General features: G+C 47.3%; 1 protein-coding gene across 1 annotated transcript in view; it reads left to right on the top strand.

Annotated features, from left to right (window-relative positions):
- DNAH2 (dynein axonemal heavy chain 2) overlaps window positions 1-22,630 on the top strand; it is a 108,426-nt gene that overhangs the window by 83,268 nt on the left and 2,528 nt on the right. The window contains exons 66-81 of the mRNA XM_027518474.1: window positions 5,947-6,111; window positions 6,918-7,043; window positions 7,180-7,328; window positions 7,402-7,468; window positions 7,611-7,761; window positions 8,003-8,151; window positions 8,336-8,469; window positions 8,642-8,786; window positions 8,864-9,063; window positions 10,511-10,637; window positions 13,700-13,886; window positions 14,085-14,233; window positions 14,358-14,541; window positions 14,772-14,962; window positions 22,039-22,230; window positions 22,386-22,570. Of these exons, the coding sequence (XP_027374275.1) occupies window positions 5,947-6,111; window positions 6,918-7,043; window positions 7,180-7,328; window positions 7,402-7,468; window positions 7,611-7,761; window positions 8,003-8,151; window positions 8,336-8,469; window positions 8,642-8,786; window positions 8,864-9,063; window positions 10,511-10,637; window positions 13,700-13,886; window positions 14,085-14,233; window positions 14,358-14,541; window positions 14,772-14,962; window positions 22,039-22,230; window positions 22,386-22,570 (2,501 nt within the window). The remainder of the gene's footprint in view (window positions 1-5,946; window positions 6,112-6,917; window positions 7,044-7,179; window positions 7,329-7,401; window positions 7,469-7,610; window positions 7,762-8,002; window positions 8,152-8,335; window positions 8,470-8,641; window positions 8,787-8,863; window positions 9,064-10,510; window positions 10,638-13,699; window positions 13,887-14,084; window positions 14,234-14,357; window positions 14,542-14,771; window positions 14,963-22,038; window positions 22,231-22,385; window positions 22,571-22,630) is intronic.

Below are 22,630 nucleotides of genomic sequence, written 5' to 3' on the forward strand. Positions count from 1 at the left end.
ACACTGCTGCTTGGACCTGGAGGAATACGAGGGTGTTGGAGCCTGGTGTTGTCGTCTGGAGGTAGAGAGGGTTATTTCCTGTGAGAAGGCTAGATAATCCAAAAGGTGCTGTCCTACCAGATACATGCACAAGTAACTCTCTTTCAGGCAGAATATAAGTGCTATTAGCAAGAGTTCAAAATTCTTTCAGTCTATCATTTAATTTTCTGTCATTGATTTAATAGGTAGTGTAAATATATCGACATGGTTTGAAATTCAAAAGGACAAAAGCATATCCAGTAAGAATTCTCCCTTTCACCTTCTGCTCTCTAATCACCAGCTCCCCTCACTTGAAAGTAACTTCTGCCTTCCAATGCAGGGGATACCGGTTTGATCCCAGATCAAGGAACTAAGATCCCACATGCCTCGGGGTAACTAAGCCCATGTGCTGTAACCAAGATCCAGTGTGCACACACATACACACAAAGAAGATTCCATTCTGACCCATTTCAGAGGCTTCTGGGCAGTTTCCAAACCAGGGGTCCCTAACCTTCGCTGTGTGTCAGAATCGGACCTAGGGAAAAAATATATTTTCAGGGATCCAAGCAAATGAGTAATGGTTAAAATTATTTACTCAAGATTTGGATTGAAATGTAATATAGCTGGACTCTGGGCCTCTTCCCAGACCTCTAGTGCTGTGTTCAGGGTTTCTCATCTCTGGGCGACCCTGATGGAGAAGAAGGCTTCAAACGGCTGATTTCAAGGCTCCCCAGAGATTCTTACTTAGTTGGCCTGGCAGGAGCCCAGGGTCAGCACAGTGCTAGCTGCAAGCAGGTGGCTCAGCATGTCTGATTCTGAAGTTCTACTGAAAGCTATATTTGCATCTTACACTTTCAGTAACAAAGGAGAAATTTCAGTTCCCTGTTTGCTTACGCTTACCAACTAGAGGTCCTCAAGACGCGGTGTGAGATCCCCCACCAGCAACCTAACACGAGGTGCCCTACAAATGCTTCTCCCGAGAATGACGCTGTTGGCAGCTGACCCTACAGGCCCACTTTTTTCCCACATGTGAAGGGGACAACCCCTAATTATCTGGCCCAGGATATGATTCATCCAGAGGTGAGAAACCTTTCCTAATGGATGGCCATACCTGTGAGTGTTTAGGCTTGAAAGAAAGAGTAAAAGAGTGAAGATTTCAAGAGAGGTTGAGAGGTCATGATGAACCGAGGTGGCGGGGGATTGAAATCAGGAGGTGGGGTTCTAGCCCCAGCACCGGCAGTAACCAGCAAGTCGCTTAATCCCACTAAATCTTGGGCATTGGAAGGCACATTCTTAACCTCTGGACCACCAGGAAGTCCCAGAACAGACTCTTCATCCACCACAGAACTCTTAATTAAGGCCACCCTTACAGACTACATCTCTCCCCTGTCCAAGCCCCATTTCCTAGAAATTGTCTTGCTTCAAACATCTGTCTCTATAGAGAAAGCCACTCATTCATAGACAAAGCTACAGCCATCTGCCAACGTCAGAATAACACAGGGTTGGCCTAAAGACTTTCACTGAAGTCATAGAAGTTAAAAGTTAACCACACAAGTGTAAAAACCCACTGGACCTGATATGAGCCTTACTCACCTTACTTACCTTACTCAGAACACCTGTTCACACGCTGCAGTCTGATCAGGAAACTCCCAGCACTGTCAAAAATGTTTTGGGGGATTTTCTGGTCTGCATATATGTATACTCTCTCTTTTTTTAAACCTGTGCCATTGTTTTTTTCATTTTCTCTTTTTTTCCATTTTTTCATTTTTTGGCCATGCCATGTGAGTTGTGGGATCTTAGTTCCCCAACCAGGGATCAAACCTACACACCCTGCATTGGAAGCATGGTGTCTTAACCACTGGACAGCCGGGAAAGTCCAAAATGTATACTCTTGAAGGGATCTGAGAACTAGTAGTCTTATTCTATGCCCGAGTTCTAAGCAAATTGAGAAATAAAAGGCATTTGGCCAAAATATAACCTATAAAGGCTAGGCTGGAGGATGTGGAAGATGTCTGTGAGCAAGTGGCCCTCCTAGTGGGGACCCGCATCTTCAGACAGACGTACCTGGTCTTGGGCGTTGTTGGGGGGGCAGAGTGGGACTTGTGCTCACCCCTAAAAAGAAAGGGCATGAGCTCAGTTGAGCATTCCCAGTTTACTCTTTCCAATTTTACCAGTCAGATCAGTCACCACCTCCCCTGGAGAAGGGTGAGAAAAAGTCCTGGAGGAAGTCTTCCAACACACAAGGGAATGACCAATACAAACAATTGTAACAAGCCATGACCCCAGAGGAAAAAATAAGCCCAGAGAAAATTCAGGTTATGAAGAAAACTTGAAAAAAGTAGACCTCTAATTAGTATCATCAGAGAGAGTGATTAAGAAAGAAATGACATCCACAGAACAAAAATAGGATGATGAAAGGCCAAACGAAAAGGAAGAATTCTGGGAAATTTAAAAATGATCAAAGTGTGACATTCGGTAGAAGGGTGGGAGGACAGCATCACAGAACGTACCACAAAACCAGAGGCAGAAAGCAGAAGAGAGACACGACCAACCTGTAAGAATTTCTGAAAGAAAAACACATCAGGGATAATAGAAAAAGTAGTTAACAACTGGTTCAGCCCACACAGTGACCTGTCTGAGTGGGTCTCACCACGAGGAGCCCAGCCTGGTTCACACTGGACACCAACCCGGATCATGATGACATTGACGCTGTTTGTTAGCATTTGACCTTTATAATCAGTCTAGAGATGGAGCACAGAAGACCCAGTGTGGCCTCTCTGAATGTCAACCTCAACGATATAAAAATAAAGGTACCGCCTAAAAATTGGGGAAGTGGACACAGCTGGGAAAAGACAGGGCAGTGCTTTTGCAGCAGATAAAATAGAACACAGTTTTAACGTGTTGGGACTTTCCAGTTGTTAAGTTTCTGCACTTCCACTGCAGGGGACACAGGTTCAATCCCTGATCCCTGGTTGGCAAACAGATCCCACATGCCTTGCACAGTGGCAACAAACAAAAAAATATGAATTTATTACTTATAACACTAGAATGTTATTTAACATTATAATAAAGGTAGCCAGTAAGAGAGATTAGGAACTATTAGGAAATTTGGAGAGATCGTGTGTGCTTGCTAAGTAGCTTCAGTCATGTCCAACTCTTTGCGACCCTATGAACTGTAGCCGGCCAGGCTCCTCTGTCCATGGGATTCTCCAGGCAAGAATACTGGAGTGAGTTGCTGTGGCCTCCTCCAGGGAATCTTCCCAACCCAGGGATCGAACCTGCTTCTTTATGTCTCCTGCATTGGCAGGTGTGTTCTTTACCACTAGCGCCACCTGGGAAGCCCTTGAGAGATTCTAAATGCCCTTGAAGTGGTCTTTGTGGGTGTGAAACAAATAGTGAGATTTTTAATTGGTCCCTCTTATTATAGTATTGAAATGAAGTCCACTTAATTTATCCAATCATGTTCATGTCCTGATTTTATAACTTGTATCTATCAATAAACATTGTGATATTTGGGGAAAAAAGAAAAAACTACTAGATGTAGAGAGAAAGGGATGAGGTGTGTTGGTATAAGGGAATCAGATCTTCATCTATCATAGCATTAAGTCCATAGAAATAGTCTAACGTTGATAAAGCAGGAAACAGCTGTATAAAATATACTTGTAGTATCCGTAGAGGATGAACTGGAAACAGGTCACATTGGCTACCTCAAGAAGGAAGCTGGGTAGATGGAGCAGAGGGTTGGGAGGAAGATTTTCATGCTTTCATGCCTCTTGAATTTTAAGTTACCTATTCACAAAGTAAACACAATTAAAATAGAAAAGGACTAGCAGCGTCAAGATGTGCTCATGCAAGTACAAGGGTACTCATTACAGCTTTGTTAATTATAGAAAACGTCGGGAAGACACAAATGTCCATCAGTAGGAAACTTGTCATATAAATTGTGATTCCATCATACACAAAATCAGCAGCTGTTAAAAACAATGAGACAGCTTGACAAGAATGGATTTGAAGACAGGTGAAAAATAGTAAAGTATGAAACAGTGATACTGAATGTTACCATTTATCTTTTTGAAAAAAAATCATCCATTCAAGAAATATTTATTGAGTGCTCGGCACTACCTGGGTCTGATTCAGTGGCGAACGTGGCGCTCCCCTCATGATGCTCACATTTTCTTTACTGTTGATGGACTTGGTCTGGAAAGTTACACTAGAAACTGCTGACAGTGGCTCCCTCTCAGGCTGGGGCTGGGAGCTGGGGTCAGGAGTAGGAGGAGGACAAACCCCAGCACACTTTTCTTCCTTTGGAATGTTGATTTGTGTGAAACATATTCACCATTCAAAAAAAAAAAATACAAATGGGACAAGTTATTTTCAAAAAAAGTTAAAGATGTTAGGTGGGATGATGGTGTTATGACTATGTCCTTTTCTAAAAAGCAATGCATTATGAGGTATTTAAAGTTGAAATGTCATGAGTTTGCAACATTCTTTAAAATACTTTGGGGAAAAACAAGTAGATGGCGTAAATACAGCAAAATGTTAACAACTGTTAAATCTGGGTGATGGGTGTGTAGGTATTGCTTATATTAGTCTTTTTCTTAGGTTTGAAATTTCTCATAATTATTTTTAATTAAAAAGATTAAAGCTCCAAAAATTTAAAGCTGTATATAAATATAAATATATATATATATACACACACACACACACACACACACATACATCCAGTAGCTGCATATACACACACATACATCCAGTAGCTGCATAACCATAATAGTCAGAGATAGGGAGATAATTACTTGAAGAAATAAAAAGAGACATGGTTAAAAAATAATTTGCTACTGAAGAATGGAACTAAGTAGGAAAGTAGGCTAGAGGACCATTGCTTTTCCTTATAACCTCTTTTATTTTATTATTTAGGTCTTTAACCCTGTGCATATATTTCTTGTGTAGAAAATCAAAACAGTGAAAACATGCAAAATAAATAATGAAATATAGATCTATCACGTAGGTTGGCTGCCTCCCCAGAGCCCAGTCTCCACGGGAAGCCAAATTACAATCAGAGGTTGCTGATGAGTGTGGGCTCAGTGCATGGAGGTGGTTGCGTGAACCTGATGACAAGTGCCATGCAGTAGAGCCTGCCAGATAACCCAGCACGTGTGTGTGAGGGCCAGAGCACCCTTTCCCTGTGGGCCCCTAGCCTCTGAGTGGCCTATCTGATCCCTGAGCGACACCTTCTTTCTTTAGATGCTCAAGTCACTCAAGGGTGACATTTTGAATCTCCACTTTGCTTTAAAAAATGTTCCCTGGAGGGAATTCTCTGGTGGTCCAATAATTAGGGCTCCATATTTCCACTGCAGGGCCATGGGTTCAATTCCCGGTTGGGAAACTAAGATCCCCACGTGCCTCCTGGCACAGGCAAAAATAATAATGATAATTCCTTGGAGAGCTACTTATCTCATTCCCAAGTTCTTGGAAGTCAACCTCAATAGTTGGGAAAAAACGAAAATTTCCTTGTGATGAGAACTCAGGAGTCACTCTCTCAACAACATGGAATGGCGGTTATTTTTGTGCTATCTGGTCCTCTCTTGTCAAAACATCCTGTGTGGTTTATCCCTGTGCTACAAGAGGCCCATCTCTTCCTCAGCCTTGAGTCCATGACCAAGCAGTTTCCAGGCTCAAGGAAGGAGTGGTGGAGTGGTGGAGGCTCAGGAAAGAAAACTCACCTGATCACATACATTTGATATTGTTTTTTCCTTCACAACAACCCTGCAGGGGAGGTGTTAATTTTTTGTACCTGAGGAAACTGAGGCGCCAAGAGATCATTTTTCCCAGAGGTCATAGAGCCACAACATAGCAGATGGGTAATCCGAAGCCAGAATCGTCTGGCCTCCAGCCTGTGTTAGATCCCCATACTCTGATCCCTCCCAGGTGGCTGAGAAACTGGAGATGCTGAAGAAACAGTATGATGAGAAGCTGGCACAGAAGGAGGAGCTTCGCAAGAGGTCTGAGGAGATGGAGATGAAGCTGGAGCGTGCTGGGATGCTGGTGTCCGGGCTGGCTGGCGAGAAGGCCCGATGGGAGGAGACAGTAAAGGTGAGGCCAGCTGCGCCCCCTGGCTCTCCTAGCTGTTGCCCACCACTGCGACCAGCTCCCAGCCCATTTAGGTGGAGGGACAGGAGGGGAAATGATGGCGATGCTTGGGTGTAGGGACACCCAAGAATGGGGCGTGGGCATTCTTCCTCTCCCATTTGGTGAGAATAGTGGGAGGAGAGGCTTTTGTGCCAGGAGGGATCTGCCCCCTTGTGTAGGTGGGGCTGGAAAACACTCACGAGGACCCTGATAGAGCCCACTGACCTGACTGAAGCCAACCTGGGGCATCTCATCTCTGATCTCAGTGAGCTCCTGGCTTCACAAGAGGGTTAGGCCTTATCACAAACTAACACTGCTGAATTCCCTGGTGGTCCAGTGATTAAGACTCCATGCTCTCACTGCCGAGGGCCTGGGATCTAAGATTCCACAAGCCATGTGGCACGACCAAGAAAAGAAAGAGAGAAGAAATAAACATTGCTGTTAAAGTTGGGGAACTCAAGGAAGTCCCCTCATGGTCTAGTGGTTAGGGTTTGGCACTACCACTGCCATGACCTGGATTTGATCCCTGGTCAGGGAACTGAGATCCTGCAAGTCACATGGAACGGCCAAAATATGAAAAAAATAAAACATGGGGAACTCAAAAGTTGTGAGGGTAGGGTTGAATTCTTGGGGCACAAGGATTTAGGAGAAGGAAAGACTCCCTCTGATCTGGACAGTGTCCAGAGTGGGGAGTGCCTTCAGACTTGTCCATGTGCCTCCAGTACTGGGGCCCAGGAAGACTTATACCTACCTCCCCTGCTGTCCTCCAGGGCCTGGAGGAGGATCTGGGCTACCTGGTGGGAGACTGTCTCCTGGCAGCTGCCTTCCTGTCCTATATGGGGCCCTTCCTGACCAACTACCGGGATGAGATAGTCAACCAAATCTGGATCAGGAAGGTAAGGCAGGGCTTGGGTGTGATGCATGAGTTCCTGGGCTCTAAGATCACAGCCTCTGGGAGTAACAGATGTTGGGAAGGGGCAGGGGTGCTGGGCTCTCATATCCAGGCTGAAGCTCCAGGCTTCTTCCATCCAGATTTCAGAGCTGCAGGTTCCTTGCTCACCCCGCTTCACATTCGACAACTTCCTGTCCAATCCTACCAAAGTTCGGGACTGGAACATTCAAGGGCTGCCCTCGGATGCCTTCTCCACTGAGAACGGCATCATTGTCACCCGTGGCAACAGGTGAGGATGTTGCTGGGAGCACAGGCCCAAGTGAAGGCTAAGCCTATCTTCTGACTCACACTTCCTCCTTCAGGTGGGCACTGATGATCGATCCGCAGGCCCAGGCTCTGAAATGGATCAAGAACATGGAAGGAAATCAGGTACAGGGCTGGGGATGGGGGAGGGCTGATTCGTCCCCTTAGATTCTCTTCCCAAGTCTGACTCTTTCTCAGATCCTACCCTTTGGCTATTACCCATCTTGTATCCCTCAGCATTTCTTCCATAGCTTCCCTTGCTTTCCAGGGCCTACAGATCATCGACCTGCAGATGAACGATTATCTCCGAATCCTAGAAAACGCCATCCAGTTTGGATATCCAGTTCTGCTCCAGAATGTGCAGGAATATCTGGATCCCACACTCAACCCTGTGCTCAACAAATCTGTAGCTCGAATTGGTCAGGGCCCAGGCTTATGGTGGGGTTGGGCTGAGACCAGCGAGGTCGGACCCATGGCAGGAAAGCGCTAGGTCTTTGGCTGTGTCTCCTACTACCTTGTCCCTGTATTCAGACACACCTGGGTTGGGGCCGTAGGCAGGCTGAGTCCCTGCTACTGGATTCCAGTTGGGGAACAATGGGTCAGCCCTGACCCACACTTGGTCCTGTGGAGTCCCTGCCCTTGACCCTCCTGTCAGTGCAGGTGGTCGGTTACTGATGCGCATTGGAGATAAGGAGGTGGAATACAATCCCAACTTCCGTTTCTACATCACCACCAAGCTCTCCAACCCCCACTACAGCCCAGAGACCTCAGCCAAGACCACCATTGTCAACTTCGCTGTCAAAGAACAGGTGGGTGGGGGCCGATGCCTAGACTGAACCAGGGTGAATCCAGAGGGCTGTAGAATTGGCCAGGACTGAGAAAAGGCTGAGATTGTGCCGGCAGCTGGGGATGTGGGGCTTGAGAGGTGTAAAGGGATGTAAAAGGTAAAGGTCACCAGAGTGGGGTTCTCACCACGGGTCCTGGCCATCTCAGGGCCTGGAGGCCCAGCTGCTGGGCATTGTGGTCCGGAAGGAGCGGCCGGAGCTGGAGGAGCAGAAGGACTCCCTGGTCATCAATATCGCCGCTGGCAAAAGGAAGCTCAAGGAGCTGGAGGACGAGATCCTTCGGTGAGACCCTGCCTCCCCCAGCCCACAGCCCGCGGGGTCTGCTCGAAGGCTTGACTACAGTCCCGGGGGCAGGGAGGGGGGCGCTGATGAGGGGTCGCCCATCCCCTGCTCCCGGCCAGGCTCAACACCCGCTGAAGCCCCTTTATCCACGCTCCTTTTGCCTTTTCTCCAGGCTGCTGAACGAGGCCACGGGCTCCTTGCTAGACGACGTGCAGCTGGTGAACACCCTGCGGACCTCCAAGATAACCGCCACTGAGGTGACCGAACAGCTAGAGACCAGCGAAACCACGGAGATCAACATCGACCTGGCCCGAGAGGTGAACCACAGCGACCTCCGGCCCCGCCCCCTCTCCGAGCCCCCGCCCCTCCGACCCTGACTCCGCCCCCTCCACAGGCTTACCGCCCCTGCGCCCAGCGGGCCTCTGTGCTGTTCTTCGTGCTCAACGATATGGGCCGCATCGACCCGATGTACCAGTTCTCCCTGGACGCCTACATCAGCCTCTTTATCCTCAGCATCGACAAGAGCCATCGCAGCAACAAGCTGGAGGACCGCATCGACTACCTGAACGAGTACCACACCTACGCTGTCTACAGGTCTGGGCGCCTCACCGCGTCCCGCACGCGCCCGGTGTGAGGCCCAGTGGCTCTGTGCCCACCATCCCCTCTGGTTTTGTGCTTTGGAGCTGCCCCTGCCACCGCCCCTGGTCCCCTGCTCTTCTCACCATACACCTCCCCTGGACAGTGTCCACCCTTTGGCTGACCATCACCATGGGCTGACCAGTCCCAGTCCCAGTGTCTCCCTTGAGCATTAAGCCTTGTGTGGAGGACCTACCCCTGTGCCAGCACTTCTCAAAAGGTTAATGTGTCCACGACGCAGGTTAATGTAGACTCCGACTCAGTAGGTCTGGGCTGGGACCTGGGAACCTGCATTTCTAACAAGCTCCCAGGTGAAGCTGCTGCTCGTGGTCTGTGGCTCTGACTTTGAGTAGTGAGGTTCCTAACCCCCCGCCTGGACATCCCACAGACCCCTCAAGGTCAACCTGTTTCACGTCCAACTCGTCTCCCCTCTTTCTTCAGGGGCTGCACCCCTGAGTGGCACCAACAGCCACCTCCCAGGCACCTGAACTGGGAGAGATTCCTGGCTCTTCACTGCCCTTCACCTCGCAGATCAGTCCACAGGTTTTGCTCATGATTCTTTCTGCACACCGTTCCCCCTTCCCACCCAAGTCTGTCCACTGCCATGACTCACTTCAATTGAAGTCACCGTGATCTTTCTTTCTGAATTCCCCCGCGGGTTCCCAACAGGTCCTTCTGCCTCCAGCTCTGTCCCTCTCCAATCTGTCCTGCGGTCAGCAACGTGAGCCTTTCAAACACACGAATCTGGCCGTGCCACCCCAGCCCCAGCTTCCATTCTGTGGTGGTAGTTTTGTGTCCAATAGCCATAAAGTCCTCCATACCTTGGCTGCCACCTGCCCTGCAGCCTCACCTTCCCCCTCCTTACACTGGACCCTGAGCATCGCTGAAGCCCTGCACACCATGGTTTTCTCACCACCACTGCCTCCTTGGCCTGTATCTGAGCTCTCCCTGGCATCCTCCCCTCTCCTCTCTGCCACATCACGGTAACTCTGCTGCACCTCCGGCTCCGCTCCAGGCAGGAGAGTGCTGCCACTCATGTATAGGATTCATCTTGTCACACGGTAACCTCTCATGTCCTCTCATATGGTCCCTCATTTGTCCTCCCCACTCTGCCTGACTTCCTCCAGGACAGCAGGACAGAGACTGTATTCATTCACCTTTGTGTCTTCAGGACCTGGCAGTGTACCTGGCACATAGCCGGGGTCCAGTCAGTGTTGAGGAAATTCTGGGAGAACCACATCCTCTCTCTAGAGCCCTAAAGGCTAGGCTGTTTACAGGAGGTTTGGATTAGAGGTTGATGAAGGTCCTCCCTATAGGCAGGGCTCTGTGATTGTCGGGTCTTCACTCAGGAAGCCTCGATGCTGAGTATCGTGCCTCCCAAACCCCCACCCCCTGCCCCTCCCAGGTACACCTGCCGCACGCTTTTCGAGCGCCACAAGCTGCTATTCAGTTTTCAGATGTGTGCCAAAATTCTGGAGACTTCTGGGAAACTCAACATGGATGAATACAACTTCTTTCTACGCGGGGGCGTGGTGAGTTGGGTAGAGTATATCTGAGTGTGGGGTGGACAAGGTCGGGAATGGAGCCCAGATGCAGAGGGTAAGCCCAGGATCCAGCAAGTGAGCGGAGGAAAGCTGCCAGGAGCAGGTGTATGACAAGCTCCCGGGGGCCATGAGGAGTGGCTTGCCCGCATTACAGGTGGGGCTTTGAGCCCCTTCCCTGTGACCCACTGATTGGCATGATCTGGCCACTCTTGCACTGACTCTCAGGCCACTCCTTCCCCATCCTGGATTCCGTGGTCACTGTTACACTCTCTCCCTTCCAAACACCCTCAGCCCCTTTGCCTTCTCCCCACTCCAGCGGCACAGGCTTCTCACTGTCGCAGGCATGTCTCACCCCAGGGCCTTCACACCAGCTGTTCCTTCTGCCAGAAAATTGTTCCCACAGGTATACACTGTGCCCCTCCCTCTCCTCCTTTAAGGCTTGATTCAAATCTCACCTCACCGAGATTTCCTTGACTGTCTTAATATTTCCAGCTACCCTTAAGCACTTCCAGTCTCCCTTAATCTTCCTCAACTTATTCTCTTTTTCCATGGCACTGCCATCTTTAACCTACTAGATAACTATTTGCTGTGTTTTTGGTTCATTATCTGCTGTTCCATGTGGGAAAATAAGCTCCTCAAGGGCAGAGGTATTTGTCTTTTATGTTCAGTGGTGTGTCTAGAGTGCTTAAAACATAGTTGGTGAACACTAAATATTTGTTAAATTAATAAGTGACAGTGAACAGGTTGTGCTTCTTAAGGGTGCAGCTGCAATTGCCATCATTCAGGTAGAAGGCAGTATTGCCAGGATACCACAAGAGGGCGCCCGCTTCCTAACTTTGGACTGTGCCTTCACCCACATGGTGGCTCAGATACACAGGCTCCCCCTTTCCTTCCATTTATTTCCCCAATAAAGGTGGATTCCAATCCATCTCAGATTCCTTTCTTTCATGTCTTCATTTTGTTTCATGAAATACTTATCTTGGCTTTTTCACCTTGAAAAAAACAAAAAAACCTATTCTTTTGGGATCAGATCAAATCAGATGAGATCAGTTGCTCAGTCGTGTCCGACTCTTCGCGACCCCATGAATTGCAGCTCGCCAGGCCTCCCTGTCCATCACCAAGTCCCGGAGTTCACTCAGACTCACGTCCATCGAGTCAGTGATGCCATCCAGCCATCTCATGCTCTGTCGTCCCCTTCTCCTCTTGCCCCCAATCCCTCCCAGCATCAGAGTCTTTTCCAATGAGTCAACTCGTCGCATGAGGTGGCCAAAGTACTGGAGTTTCAGCTTTAGCATCATTCCTTCCAAAGAAATCCCAGGGCTGATCTCCTTCATAATGGACTAGTTGGATCTCCTTGCAGTCCAAGGGACTCTCAAGAGTCTTCTCCAACACCACAGTTCAAAAGCATCAATTCTTCTGCACTCAGCCTTCTTCACAGTCCAACTCTCACATCCATACATGACCACAGGAAAAACCATAGCCTCGACTAGATGAACCTTTGTTGGCAAAGTAATGTCTCTGTTTTTCAATATGCTGTCTAGGTTGGTCATAACTTCCCTTCCAAGGAGTAAGCGTCTTTTAATTTCATGGCTGCAGTCATCATCTGCAGTGATTTTGGAGCCCAGAAAAATAAAGTCTGACACTGTTTCCACTGTTTCCCCATCTATTTCCCATGAAGTGATGGGACCGGATGCCATGATCTTCGTTTTCTGAATGTTGAGCTTTAAGCCAACTTTTTCACTCTCCACTTTCACTTTCATCAAGAGGCTTTTGAGTTCCTCTTCACTTTCTGCCATAAGGGTGGTGTCATCTGCATATCTGAGGTTATTGATATTTCTCCCGGCAATCTTGATTCCAGCTTGTGTTTTTTCCAGTCCAGCATTTCTCATGATGTGCTCTGCATATAAGTTAAATAGACAGGGCGACAATATACAGCCTTGACATACTCCTTTTCTTATTTGGAACCAGTCTGTTGTTCCATGTACAGTTCTAACTGTTGCTTCCTGACCAGCATACAGATTTCTCAAGAGGCAGGTCAGGTGGTCTGGTATTCCCATCTCTTTCAGAATTTTCCACAGTTTATTGTGATCCACACAAAGGCTTTGGCATAGTCAATAAAGCAGAAATAGATGTTTTTCTGGAACTCTCTTGCTTTTTCCATGATCCAGCAGATGTTGGCAATTTGGTCTCTGGTTCCTCTGCCTTTTCTAAAACCAGCTTGAACATCAGGAAGTTCATGGTTCACATATTGCTGAAGCCTGGCTTGGAGAATTTTGAGCATTACTTTACTAGCCTGTGAGATGAGTGCAATTGTGTGGTAGTTTGAGCATTCTTTGGCATTGCCTTTCTTTGGGATTGGAATGAAAACTGACCTTTTCCAGTCCTGTGGCCACTGCTGAGTTTTCCAAATTTGCTGGCATATTGAGTGCAGCACTTTCACAGCATCATCTTTCAGGATTTGGAATTTCAGCTCAACTGGAATTCTATCACCTCCACTAGCTTTGTTCATAGTGATGCTTTCTAAGGCCCACTTGACTTCACATTCCACGTTGTCTGGCTCTAGGTCAGTGATCACACCATCGTGATTATCTGGGTCATGAATATCTTTTTTGTACAGTTCTTCTGTGTATTCATGGAAAAGAAATGAAGAAAAGCAAAATGGCTGTCTGGGGAGGCCTTACAAATAGCTATGAAAAGAAGAGAAGCGAAAAGCAAAGGAGAAAAGGAAAGATATAAACATCTGAATGCAGAGTTCCAAAGAATAGCAAGAAGAGATAAGAGATAAGATCGCTGAAGCCTTCTTCAGCGATCAATGCAAAGAAATAGAGGAAAACAACAGAATGGGAAAGACTAGAGATCTCTTCAAGAAAATCAGATACCAAAGGAACATTTCATGCAAAGATGGGCTCAGTAAAGGACAGAAATGGTATGGACCTAACAGAAGCAGAAGATATTAAGAAGAGATGGCAAGAATACACAGAACTGTACAAAAAGATCTTTTGGGATAGTCTGGGTCAATGCTTTTCTCCTCTCTCGTCCCCCTGCCCCAGGTCTTGGATCGTGAGGGCCAAATGGATAACCCTTGTACCACCTGGCTCGCAGATGCCTACTGGGATAACATCACAGAGCTGGACAAACTGACCAACTTCCATGGGCTCATGAACTCCTTTGAGCAGTATCCTCGGGACTGGAACCTGTGGTATACCAACGCCACCCCCGAGAAGGCCATGCTGCCAGGTGCCTGGAGCCAGGCCTCCCTCTCCTTTCTCTTCCCTCCTTCAGCCTCACACCTGCTCTTTCCTCTAATTCCTTCCATGTCTCTCCCAAGTTCCCTCAGCACATCTGCCCCCTGGCCCAGTGTCCCCGAAGGCGTCTCTTTGTTCAGATTGCCTGCTCCTCCGGGCTCACTAACCTTAACCTTAACCTTGCCCCCAGGTGAGTGGGAAAATGCCTGCAATGAAATGCAACGAATGCTGATTGTTCGCTCCCTGCGCCAGGACCGTGTGGCCTTCTGTGTAACTTCTTTTATCGTCTCCAACCTTGGCTCCCGCTTCATTGAGCCGCCTGTGCTAAACATGAAGTTGGTCAGTGGCTCTTTTGCCTTCCCACCTGCTTCTCCCTGTCCCAGTCTGCCACCCGCACTTCTTCAGTCTCTCCCGAGACCTCACCTGGCCTTCTGCCTAAGGTCACACCCTGTGCTGCTGGCAGGTGATGGAGGACTCGGCCCCACGGACCCCACTGGTGTTCATCCTGTCCCCCGGCGTGGACCCCACCAGTGCCTTGCTCCAGCTGGCTGAGCATACAGGCATGGCCCAGCGCTTCCACGCTCTGTCTCTGGGCCAGGGCCAGGCCCCCATCGCGGCTCGGCTCCTCCGAGAGGGTGTGGTTCAGGGTCAGTGTCTACCCAGTTCTTCTGCCCCCAACCATGGCCCTGGCCTGACTATCCACCAGCTCCCTCCTGTCACCCTGCTGTCACTGCAGCTCCCTCTCCTCCAGAAGGCCTTGGGGTTGGCACCTGAGCACTTGGACCTTCCCCCTAAACTAGCCCCTCTACCAGAGGAACAGTGTGGGGACAGACGGGGCATAGGGAGTGGTTCCCACCACATCAGCACCCCCTTGCAGGACACTGGGTATTCCTCGCCAACTGCCACCTGTCGCTGTCCTGGATGCCAAACCTGGATAAACTGGTGGAGCAGCTGCAGGTGGAGGATCCGCACCCTTCTTTCCGCCTCTGGCTCAGCTCCAGCCCCCACCCAGACTTCCCCATCTCCATCTTGCAGGCCAGCATCAAGATGACCACAGAGCCACCAAAGGTATGGGCAACTGTAGACAGCAGCAGTGCCCATGCCAGCAGGCATACGTGTCCTCCTCCTGGCCTCAGAGAGAGGGTTTAACCTTAACAACAAGGCTGCTGTTCTGATTCTACTGTCCTCAGAAATTCCACTTCTGCGTGCCAAACTCTTAGAACATAGTAGTAATAGCTAACTTTTTTTGAGTGTTATTACATGCCAGGCATTGTTCTAAATGCTTACGTTTTTTAATTCATTTAACATACACACACACACTTGCCTATCAGGTAAGTACTATCAGCCCCATTTTACAGGTAGGAAACTGAGGCAAAGGAAGAGTATATAACTAGTGTGTGGACCTGTCAGCCCCTTCCTCCTCCGGACACTTCCTTATATTCTCTCCCTACTGTCACTTCCTGGCCTTTCTCCTTCCCTCCAGCTCTACTGAAATTTTTATCTCCAGTACTACAAGGTCACCTTGGAATGCAATCATACCAATCTTTTAAAATCTGATTATGTCACTACATCCTGCCCATTTACCTCTGCTTAAATTATTTTTGGAGGCAGTGGCACCCCACTCCAGCACTCTTGCCTGGAAAATCCCATGGATGGAGGAGCCTGGTAGGCTGCAGTCCATGGGGTCGCTAAGAATTGAACACGACTGAGTGACTTCACTTTCACTTTTCACTTTCATGTATTGGAGAAGGAAATGGCAACCCACTCCAGTGTTCTTGCCTGGAGAATCCCGGGGACGGGGGAGCCTGGTGGGCTGCCGTCTATGGGGTTGCACAGAGTCGGACATGACTGAAGCAACTTAGCAGCAGGAAACTATTTTAGTAGCTTCTTGTTGCTTTTAATCAAGTTCACAGCCCTATTCACATGGCCTGTGTGCCCCTGCGAGCACCTCTCCTGCTTTGTTTGTCGCAACTTTCCCCTTCGCTTTCTTTACCTACACCATCAACTTTTAAAATTGTTTCGCTGTTCTTCCTTGACAGACTGTGTTCTCTAGCCTGGTGCTTTTTCATGAACTGTCCTCCCTATTTTCCTCCCCACCCCCTTCTTTGCCCCTTTAGGTCTCAGTCCCACCAGCACTTTCTCAGGAATCCTCTTGACTGTTCCCTCTGACCTTCCAATTCAAGAACTTTACACCTGTTAGTGTGATTCTGGTTAATACCTGACTTCTCTTCTAGACTGTAAGCTCAAGAGGGCAGAGACTGTGTCTTTTTCATCTCCCTCACCATTTTGCTCATCCTGTGACCAATGCAAGGACCTGTTTGTAGTAGGTGCTCAATAAATGAGAACTGATCAGATGCACAGGCATGCGGATGTCTTTCATCATTAAATCCTTCTTTGGCCACCTTGGGGAGGCTAGCACAGCTGACTGTCCCCCTAGTTTCCCTGATACACTCCTGGTCCTCCTTCTGTTTCTTGCGACATCATTGATTACTTCTGTGTTTCTTTCTCCTCCTGTCCTGTCCTCATTCTACATTTCCTCCCTTCACAAGTTGATGGAGAAACTGTCCTCTTCCTGATTTCAACCCCAATCCCCGTCTCTGGCTCCATTACTGAACTCAGTGCCAGGTGTGAATTCCATCTGGTTACAAAGTACTTCTTTTTGGCACTCCAGCATCATAAATTACTAGCTCTCAAAACAAGTCTTCAGCTCCTGCAGGCAGATTATCTCCTTGGCCCATTTTTGTTAATCAGTCAGTTCAGTTGCTCAGTTGTGTCTGACTCTTTGTGACCCCATGGACTGCAGCACTCCAGGCTTCCCTGTCCATCACCAACTCCTGGAGCCTACTCAAATTCATGTCCATTGCGTTGGTGATGCCATCCAACCACCTCATCCTCTGTCATCCCCTTTTCCTCCCACCTTCAATCTTTCCCAGCATCAGGGTCTTTTCCAGTGAGTTAGGGTTCTTCACATCAGGTAGCCAAAGTATTGGAGTTTCAGCTTCAGCATCAGTCCTACCAATGTACACCCAGGACTGATCTCCTTTAGGATGGACTGGTTGGATCTCCTTGCAGTCCAAGGGACTGTCAAGAATCTTCTCCAACACCACAGTTCAAAAGCATCAGTTCTTCAGTGCTCAGCTTCCTTTATAGTCCAACTCACATCCATACATGACTACTGGAAAAAACCATAGCCTTGACTAGACGGACCTTTGTTGACAAAGTAATATCTCTGCTTTTTTATATACCGTCTAGGTTTGTCATAGTTTTTCTTCCAAGGAGCAAGTGTCTTTAAATTTCATGGCTGCAATTACCATCTGCAGTGATTTTTCAGCCTAAGAAAATAAAGTCTCTCACTGTTTCCATTGTTTCCCCATCTATTTGCCATGAAGTGATGGGACCAGATGTCATGATCTTAGTTTTCTGCATGTTGAGTTTTAAGCCAACTTTTTCACTCTCCTCTTTCACTTTCATCAAGAGGCTCTTTAGTTTTTTTCTTCACTTTCTGCCATAAGGGTGGTGTCATCTGCGTATCTGAGGTTATTGATCTTTCTCCCGGCAATCTTGATTCCAGCTTGTGCTTCATCGAGCCTGGTATTTCGCATGATGTACTCTGCATATAAGTTAAATAATCAGGGTGACAATATACAGCCTTGATGTACTCCTTTCCCGATTTGGAACCAGTCTGTTGTTCCATGTTGTTAATGGCACCACTAATTTTTAAAAATCTATGTTTAAAGTTGATTTTTATTTACCTTTATTTTCTTCTGTCAACAAAAGTAGTCCGTCTTCCCATTAAAAAAATGTCAAACAGTTCAGATATGTGTTGTCAAAGAGATGCAACCCTTCTTTTTTAATTTGTTAAGAGCCTTTCTTATTGCCTTCTAAGAGAGGGCCCTCTGTTGTCTGAACTCCACCCTCTGTAATGGGTAGAGGTGTGTTGGCCCTGAGGTAGATGCTGTTTAGGTCGGTTTAATAAGCAGTAACCATGGAGGCTAGGAAAGTTATGACCAACCTAGATAGCGTATTCAAAAACAGAGACATTACTTTGCCTTGTACTTGGGTTCGATCCCTGGTTGGGAAACTAAGATCCCATATGCTGTGGGGTAACTAAGCCTGATATAAGCCTGATATAAGCGTCTGAATGCAGAGTTCCAAAGAATAGCAAGAAGAGATAAGAAAGCCTTCCTCAGCGATCAGTGCAAAGAAATAGAGGAAAACAACAGAATGGGAAAGACTAGAGGTCTCTTCAAGAAAATTAGAGATACAAGGGAACATTTCATGCAAAGATGGGCTCGATAAAGGACAGAAATGGTATGGACCTAGCAGAAGCAGAAGATATTAAGAAGAGGTGGCAAGAATACACAGAAGAACTGTACAAAAAAGATATTCATGACCCAGATAATCACGATGGTGTGATCACTGACCTAGAGCCAGACAACGTGGAATGTGAAGTCAAGTGGGCCTTAGAAAGCATCACTATGAACAAAGCTAGTGGAGGTGATAGAATTCCAGTTGAGCTATTCCAAATCCTGAAAGATGATGCTGTGAAAGTGCTGCACTCAATATGCCAGCAAATTTGGAAAACTCAGCAGTGGCCACAGGACTGGAAAAGGTCAGTTTTCATTCCAATCCCAAAGAAAGGCAATGCCAAAGAATGCTCAAACTACCACACAATTGCACTCATCTCACAGGCTAGTAAAGTAATGCTCAAAATTCTCCAAGCCAGGCTTCAGCAATATGTGAACCATGAACTTCCTGATGTTCAAGCTGGTTTTAGAAAAGGCAGAGGAACCAGAGACCAAATTGCCAACATCTGCTGGATCATGGAAAAAGCAAGAGAGTTCCAGAAAAACATCTATTTCTGCTTTATTGACTATGCCAAAGCCTTTGTGTGGATCACAATAAACTGTGGAAAATTCTGAAAGAGATGGGAATACCAGACCACCTGACCTGCCTCTTGAGAAATCTGTATGCTGGTCAGGAAGCAACAGTTAGAACTGGACATGGAACAACAGACTGGTTCCAAAGAGGAAAAGGAGTACATCAAGGCTGTATATTGTCGCCCTGTCTATTTAACTTATATGCAGAGTACATCATGAGAAATGCTGGGCTGGAAGAAGCACAAGCTGGAATCAAGATTGCTGGGAGAAATATCAATAACCTCAGATATGCAGATGACACCACCCTTATGGCAGAAAGTGAAGAGGAACTAAAAAGCTTCTTGATGAAGGTGAAAGAGGAGAGTGAAGAAGTTGGCTTAAAACTCAACATTTAGAAAACGAAAATCATGGCATCTGGTCCCATCACTTCATGGGAAATAGATGGGGAAACAGTGTCAGACTTTATTTTTCTTCAAAATCACTGCAGATGGTGACTGCAGCCATGAAATTAAAAGACGCTTACTCATTGGAAGAAAAGTTATGACCAACCTAGATAGCATATTGAAAAGCAGAGACATTCATTACTTTGCCAACAAAGGTCTGTCTAGTCAAGGCTATGGTTTTTCCTGTGGTCATGTATGGATGTAAGAGTTGGACTGTGAATAAGGCTGAGCGCCAAAGAATTGATGCTTTTGAACTGTGGTGTCGGAAAAGACTCTTGAGAGTCCCTTGGACTGCCAGGAGATCCAACCAGTCCATTCTGAAGGAGATCAGCCCTGGGATTTCTTTGGAAGGACTGATGTTAAAGCTGAAACTCCAGTACTTTGGCCACCTCACGCGAAGAGTTGACTCATTGGAAAAGACTCTGATGCTGGGAGGAATTGGGGGCAGGAGGAGAAGGGGACAACAGAGGATGAGATGTCTGGATGGCATCACTGACTCAATGGATGTGAGTCTGAGTGAACTCCGGGACTTGGTGATGGACAGGGAGGCCTGGCGAGCTGCGATTCATGGGGTCGCAAAGAGTCGGACACGAACTGAAGTGAACTGAACTGAACTGAACCATGGAGGCAATGATGAATGGGAGCAAATATCAGGAGGAAAGAGGAACCAGACAGGATGGCTTTGTAGTGAGTGGGTCACCAGGGGAGGCAGTCCTGTTGGAGGTCAGCCCAGGAGAGTTGTCCATGACAGGCTGCCTGCTGGTGATGCAGAACCTTCCTGCAATCCACCGAGCCTTCTGAGAAAGGACATTCAGATGTGCTTGGTGCAACTGAATTCCTTTTAGAAGCTGACAAAGAGACCAATATTTTAAAAAAAATTTGAAAAGAACTTTACATTTACAGAAAAGTTGTAAGGATAATAGTACAGAGAACCCCCTATACGTTACCCAAATCCATCTGTAGTTAACATTTTGTCCCACTTGCTTTATCATTTGATCTCTGTTTTTCTCTCTCTCCACTCACACTTCTGAAACATTTGAGAGTAAATTGTATATCCTGGCCCTTTACTGCCACATACTGTAGTGTATTTCAGTGGAAAGGACTCACTCCTAAGAATCAGGGTGTTCTCTTATATAACTGCAACATGGTTGCTGACTTCAGTAAATTGATACACTATTTTAATCTAAATGTATTATGTGTTCCGATTTTGTTAAGTGTTGCAGTCTTCATATACATACGCAGATGGGTTTCTAGGCCCTTTATGCTGTTCATTGATCAAGTTGTTTATCCTGGGGTCAATACACACTGTGTTAATTACTCTCTAGCTCTATAATAATTCTTGATGGCTGGGGAAGGCAAATCTTCCTACCTTATTCTTCTCTAGGCTATTCCTGATCTTTTATTCTCTAACATAAATTTTGGAATTACCTTGTCAAGTTTCACCAAAAGAGTCCTATTGATCAATTTGGGGGAAATCAACATCTTTAGGATATTGAGCTTCTCAATCCATGAGTACAGTAGGTCTCTCCATTTATTCTTTCTTTTAATAAAATTTTGTAAATTTTCTAAAGTTATATACATTTATATTAGATTTATTCCTCAGTGCTTTACATGACTTGATGATGTTATAAATGATAGTTTTAAAAATCAGATTTTCTATTTGTTCCTGGTCTAACCAATGTTCTTACTTCTGTTTTCTCCCTGCTCCCTTTTGTCCATCATGTTGAATCTCCTTAGAACACTGTTTCAATGTATCACTGTCCTATTCAAAACAGAAATGGCTCCAGGGTTCCTAGTGAATCGGGTCCAGTCAGCTCAAAATGCCCTTCTTACTGTATTGCCATCTGCTCACAGTCCTTCTTACCCTATCTGAGCACTTCACTTGATTTCAGAAAGATCCTCTTCTCACTTTATCTCCCCTTTGTGCCTTTATTCCTTCAGTTCTTCCCATCTCTGGACAGCCCTCCTCTCAGCCTCGTTACATCCTTTCTATTTGTAAGACTTAGCCAAACCCCAACCTGCTCATGAAGCCTGATAAATCCAATCATATAGCTCATTCCTCTTTGATGATATGTCACTAGATCTTGTGTGACACAACTAAGACCCCACATGGCCGAATTAATAAGAAATTGTGTACATTTCTTATTAATTCGGCCATGTGGGGTCTTAGTTGTGTCACACAAGATCTTATATCGTGGCATGTGGATTCAGTAGTTGTGGTGCAAGGGCTTAGTCGCTTGGCAGCATGTGGGATCTTAGTTCCCTCACTGGGATCACACCCACATCCTCTGCATTGCAAGGCAGATTCTCAACCAATGGACCATGAAGGAAGTTCCCATGTTTATGTTTTTGTTCATATTTTTTGGCACTCACAAATTGAGTTGGCCTACCCACCACTGGGGAGAAGGCAGTGGCACCCCACTCCAGTACTGTTGCCCAGAAAATCCCATGGATGGAGGAGCCTGGTGGGCTGCAGTCCATGGGGTCGCACGAGTCGGACACGACTGAAGCGACTTAGTGGTAGTAGTAGTACCCACCACTGAGAACATCACGGTTGAGGGGATCAAGGAGTGGGGGTGGAGATGAGAAGGCAGGGCTGCCACGGGTCCATACAGCGCCCGAGCGTGAGGAGGAGGACAGCAAGCCCTGTGGATGAGTGCATGTCTTGGCATGCAGCTCAAGGGCTGGATTTCAACCTTCACTCATTTCTTCAGCCAGTGCCCTTATGCAATGAGCAAGCTCCACAACTGAACATGATGGTGCTAGTGTTAGGGCCATGCAAGATGCATGTCATCCCATCTCTGTACGTCCTTGTCCCCAGGGCCTAAAGGCCAACATGACTCGTCTTTACCAACTGATGACAGAACCACAGTTTTCCCGCTGCTCCAAGCCCACCAAGTATAAGAAACTGCTGTTCGCACTGTGCTTCTTTCACTCTGTGTTACTTGAACGCAAAAAGTTCCTGCAACTTGGCTGGAACATCATCTACGGCTTCAATGACTCTGACTTTGAGGTTTGTGCTGACCAGGGTCCCTCACCCCACCCTCCCTCCTTACACTTTCTGCCCCGAGGCTGCCCTGCAGGAATCATCACTGACTGGAAGCCCCTGGAAGAATTCCTGCCATAACTGTGTGTGGGGCTGGGGGTGTGGGCTGGGGCCATGCACAGGTGTCAGAGAACTTGCTGAGCCTCTACCTGGACGAGTATGAGGAGACGCCCTGGGATGCACTCAAGTACCTCATCTCCGGGGTCAACTATGGTGGACACGTCACGGATGACTGGGACCGGCGCCTGCTGACCACCTACATCAATGACTATTTCTGTGACCAGGCTCTCTTGACCCCCTCCTACCGGTGAGGGGGGCACTGAATGGGGTGCCAGGTGGCAGGATTGGGGGTAGGGGCAGTGTTTGA

This window comes from Bos indicus x Bos taurus, chromosome 19, assembly GCF_003369695.1.
Source record: "Bos indicus x Bos taurus breed Angus x Brahman F1 hybrid chromosome 19, Bos_hybrid_MaternalHap_v2.0, whole genome shotgun sequence".
Taxonomy (NCBI): domain Eukaryota; kingdom Metazoa; phylum Chordata; class Mammalia; order Artiodactyla; family Bovidae; genus Bos; species Bos indicus x Bos taurus.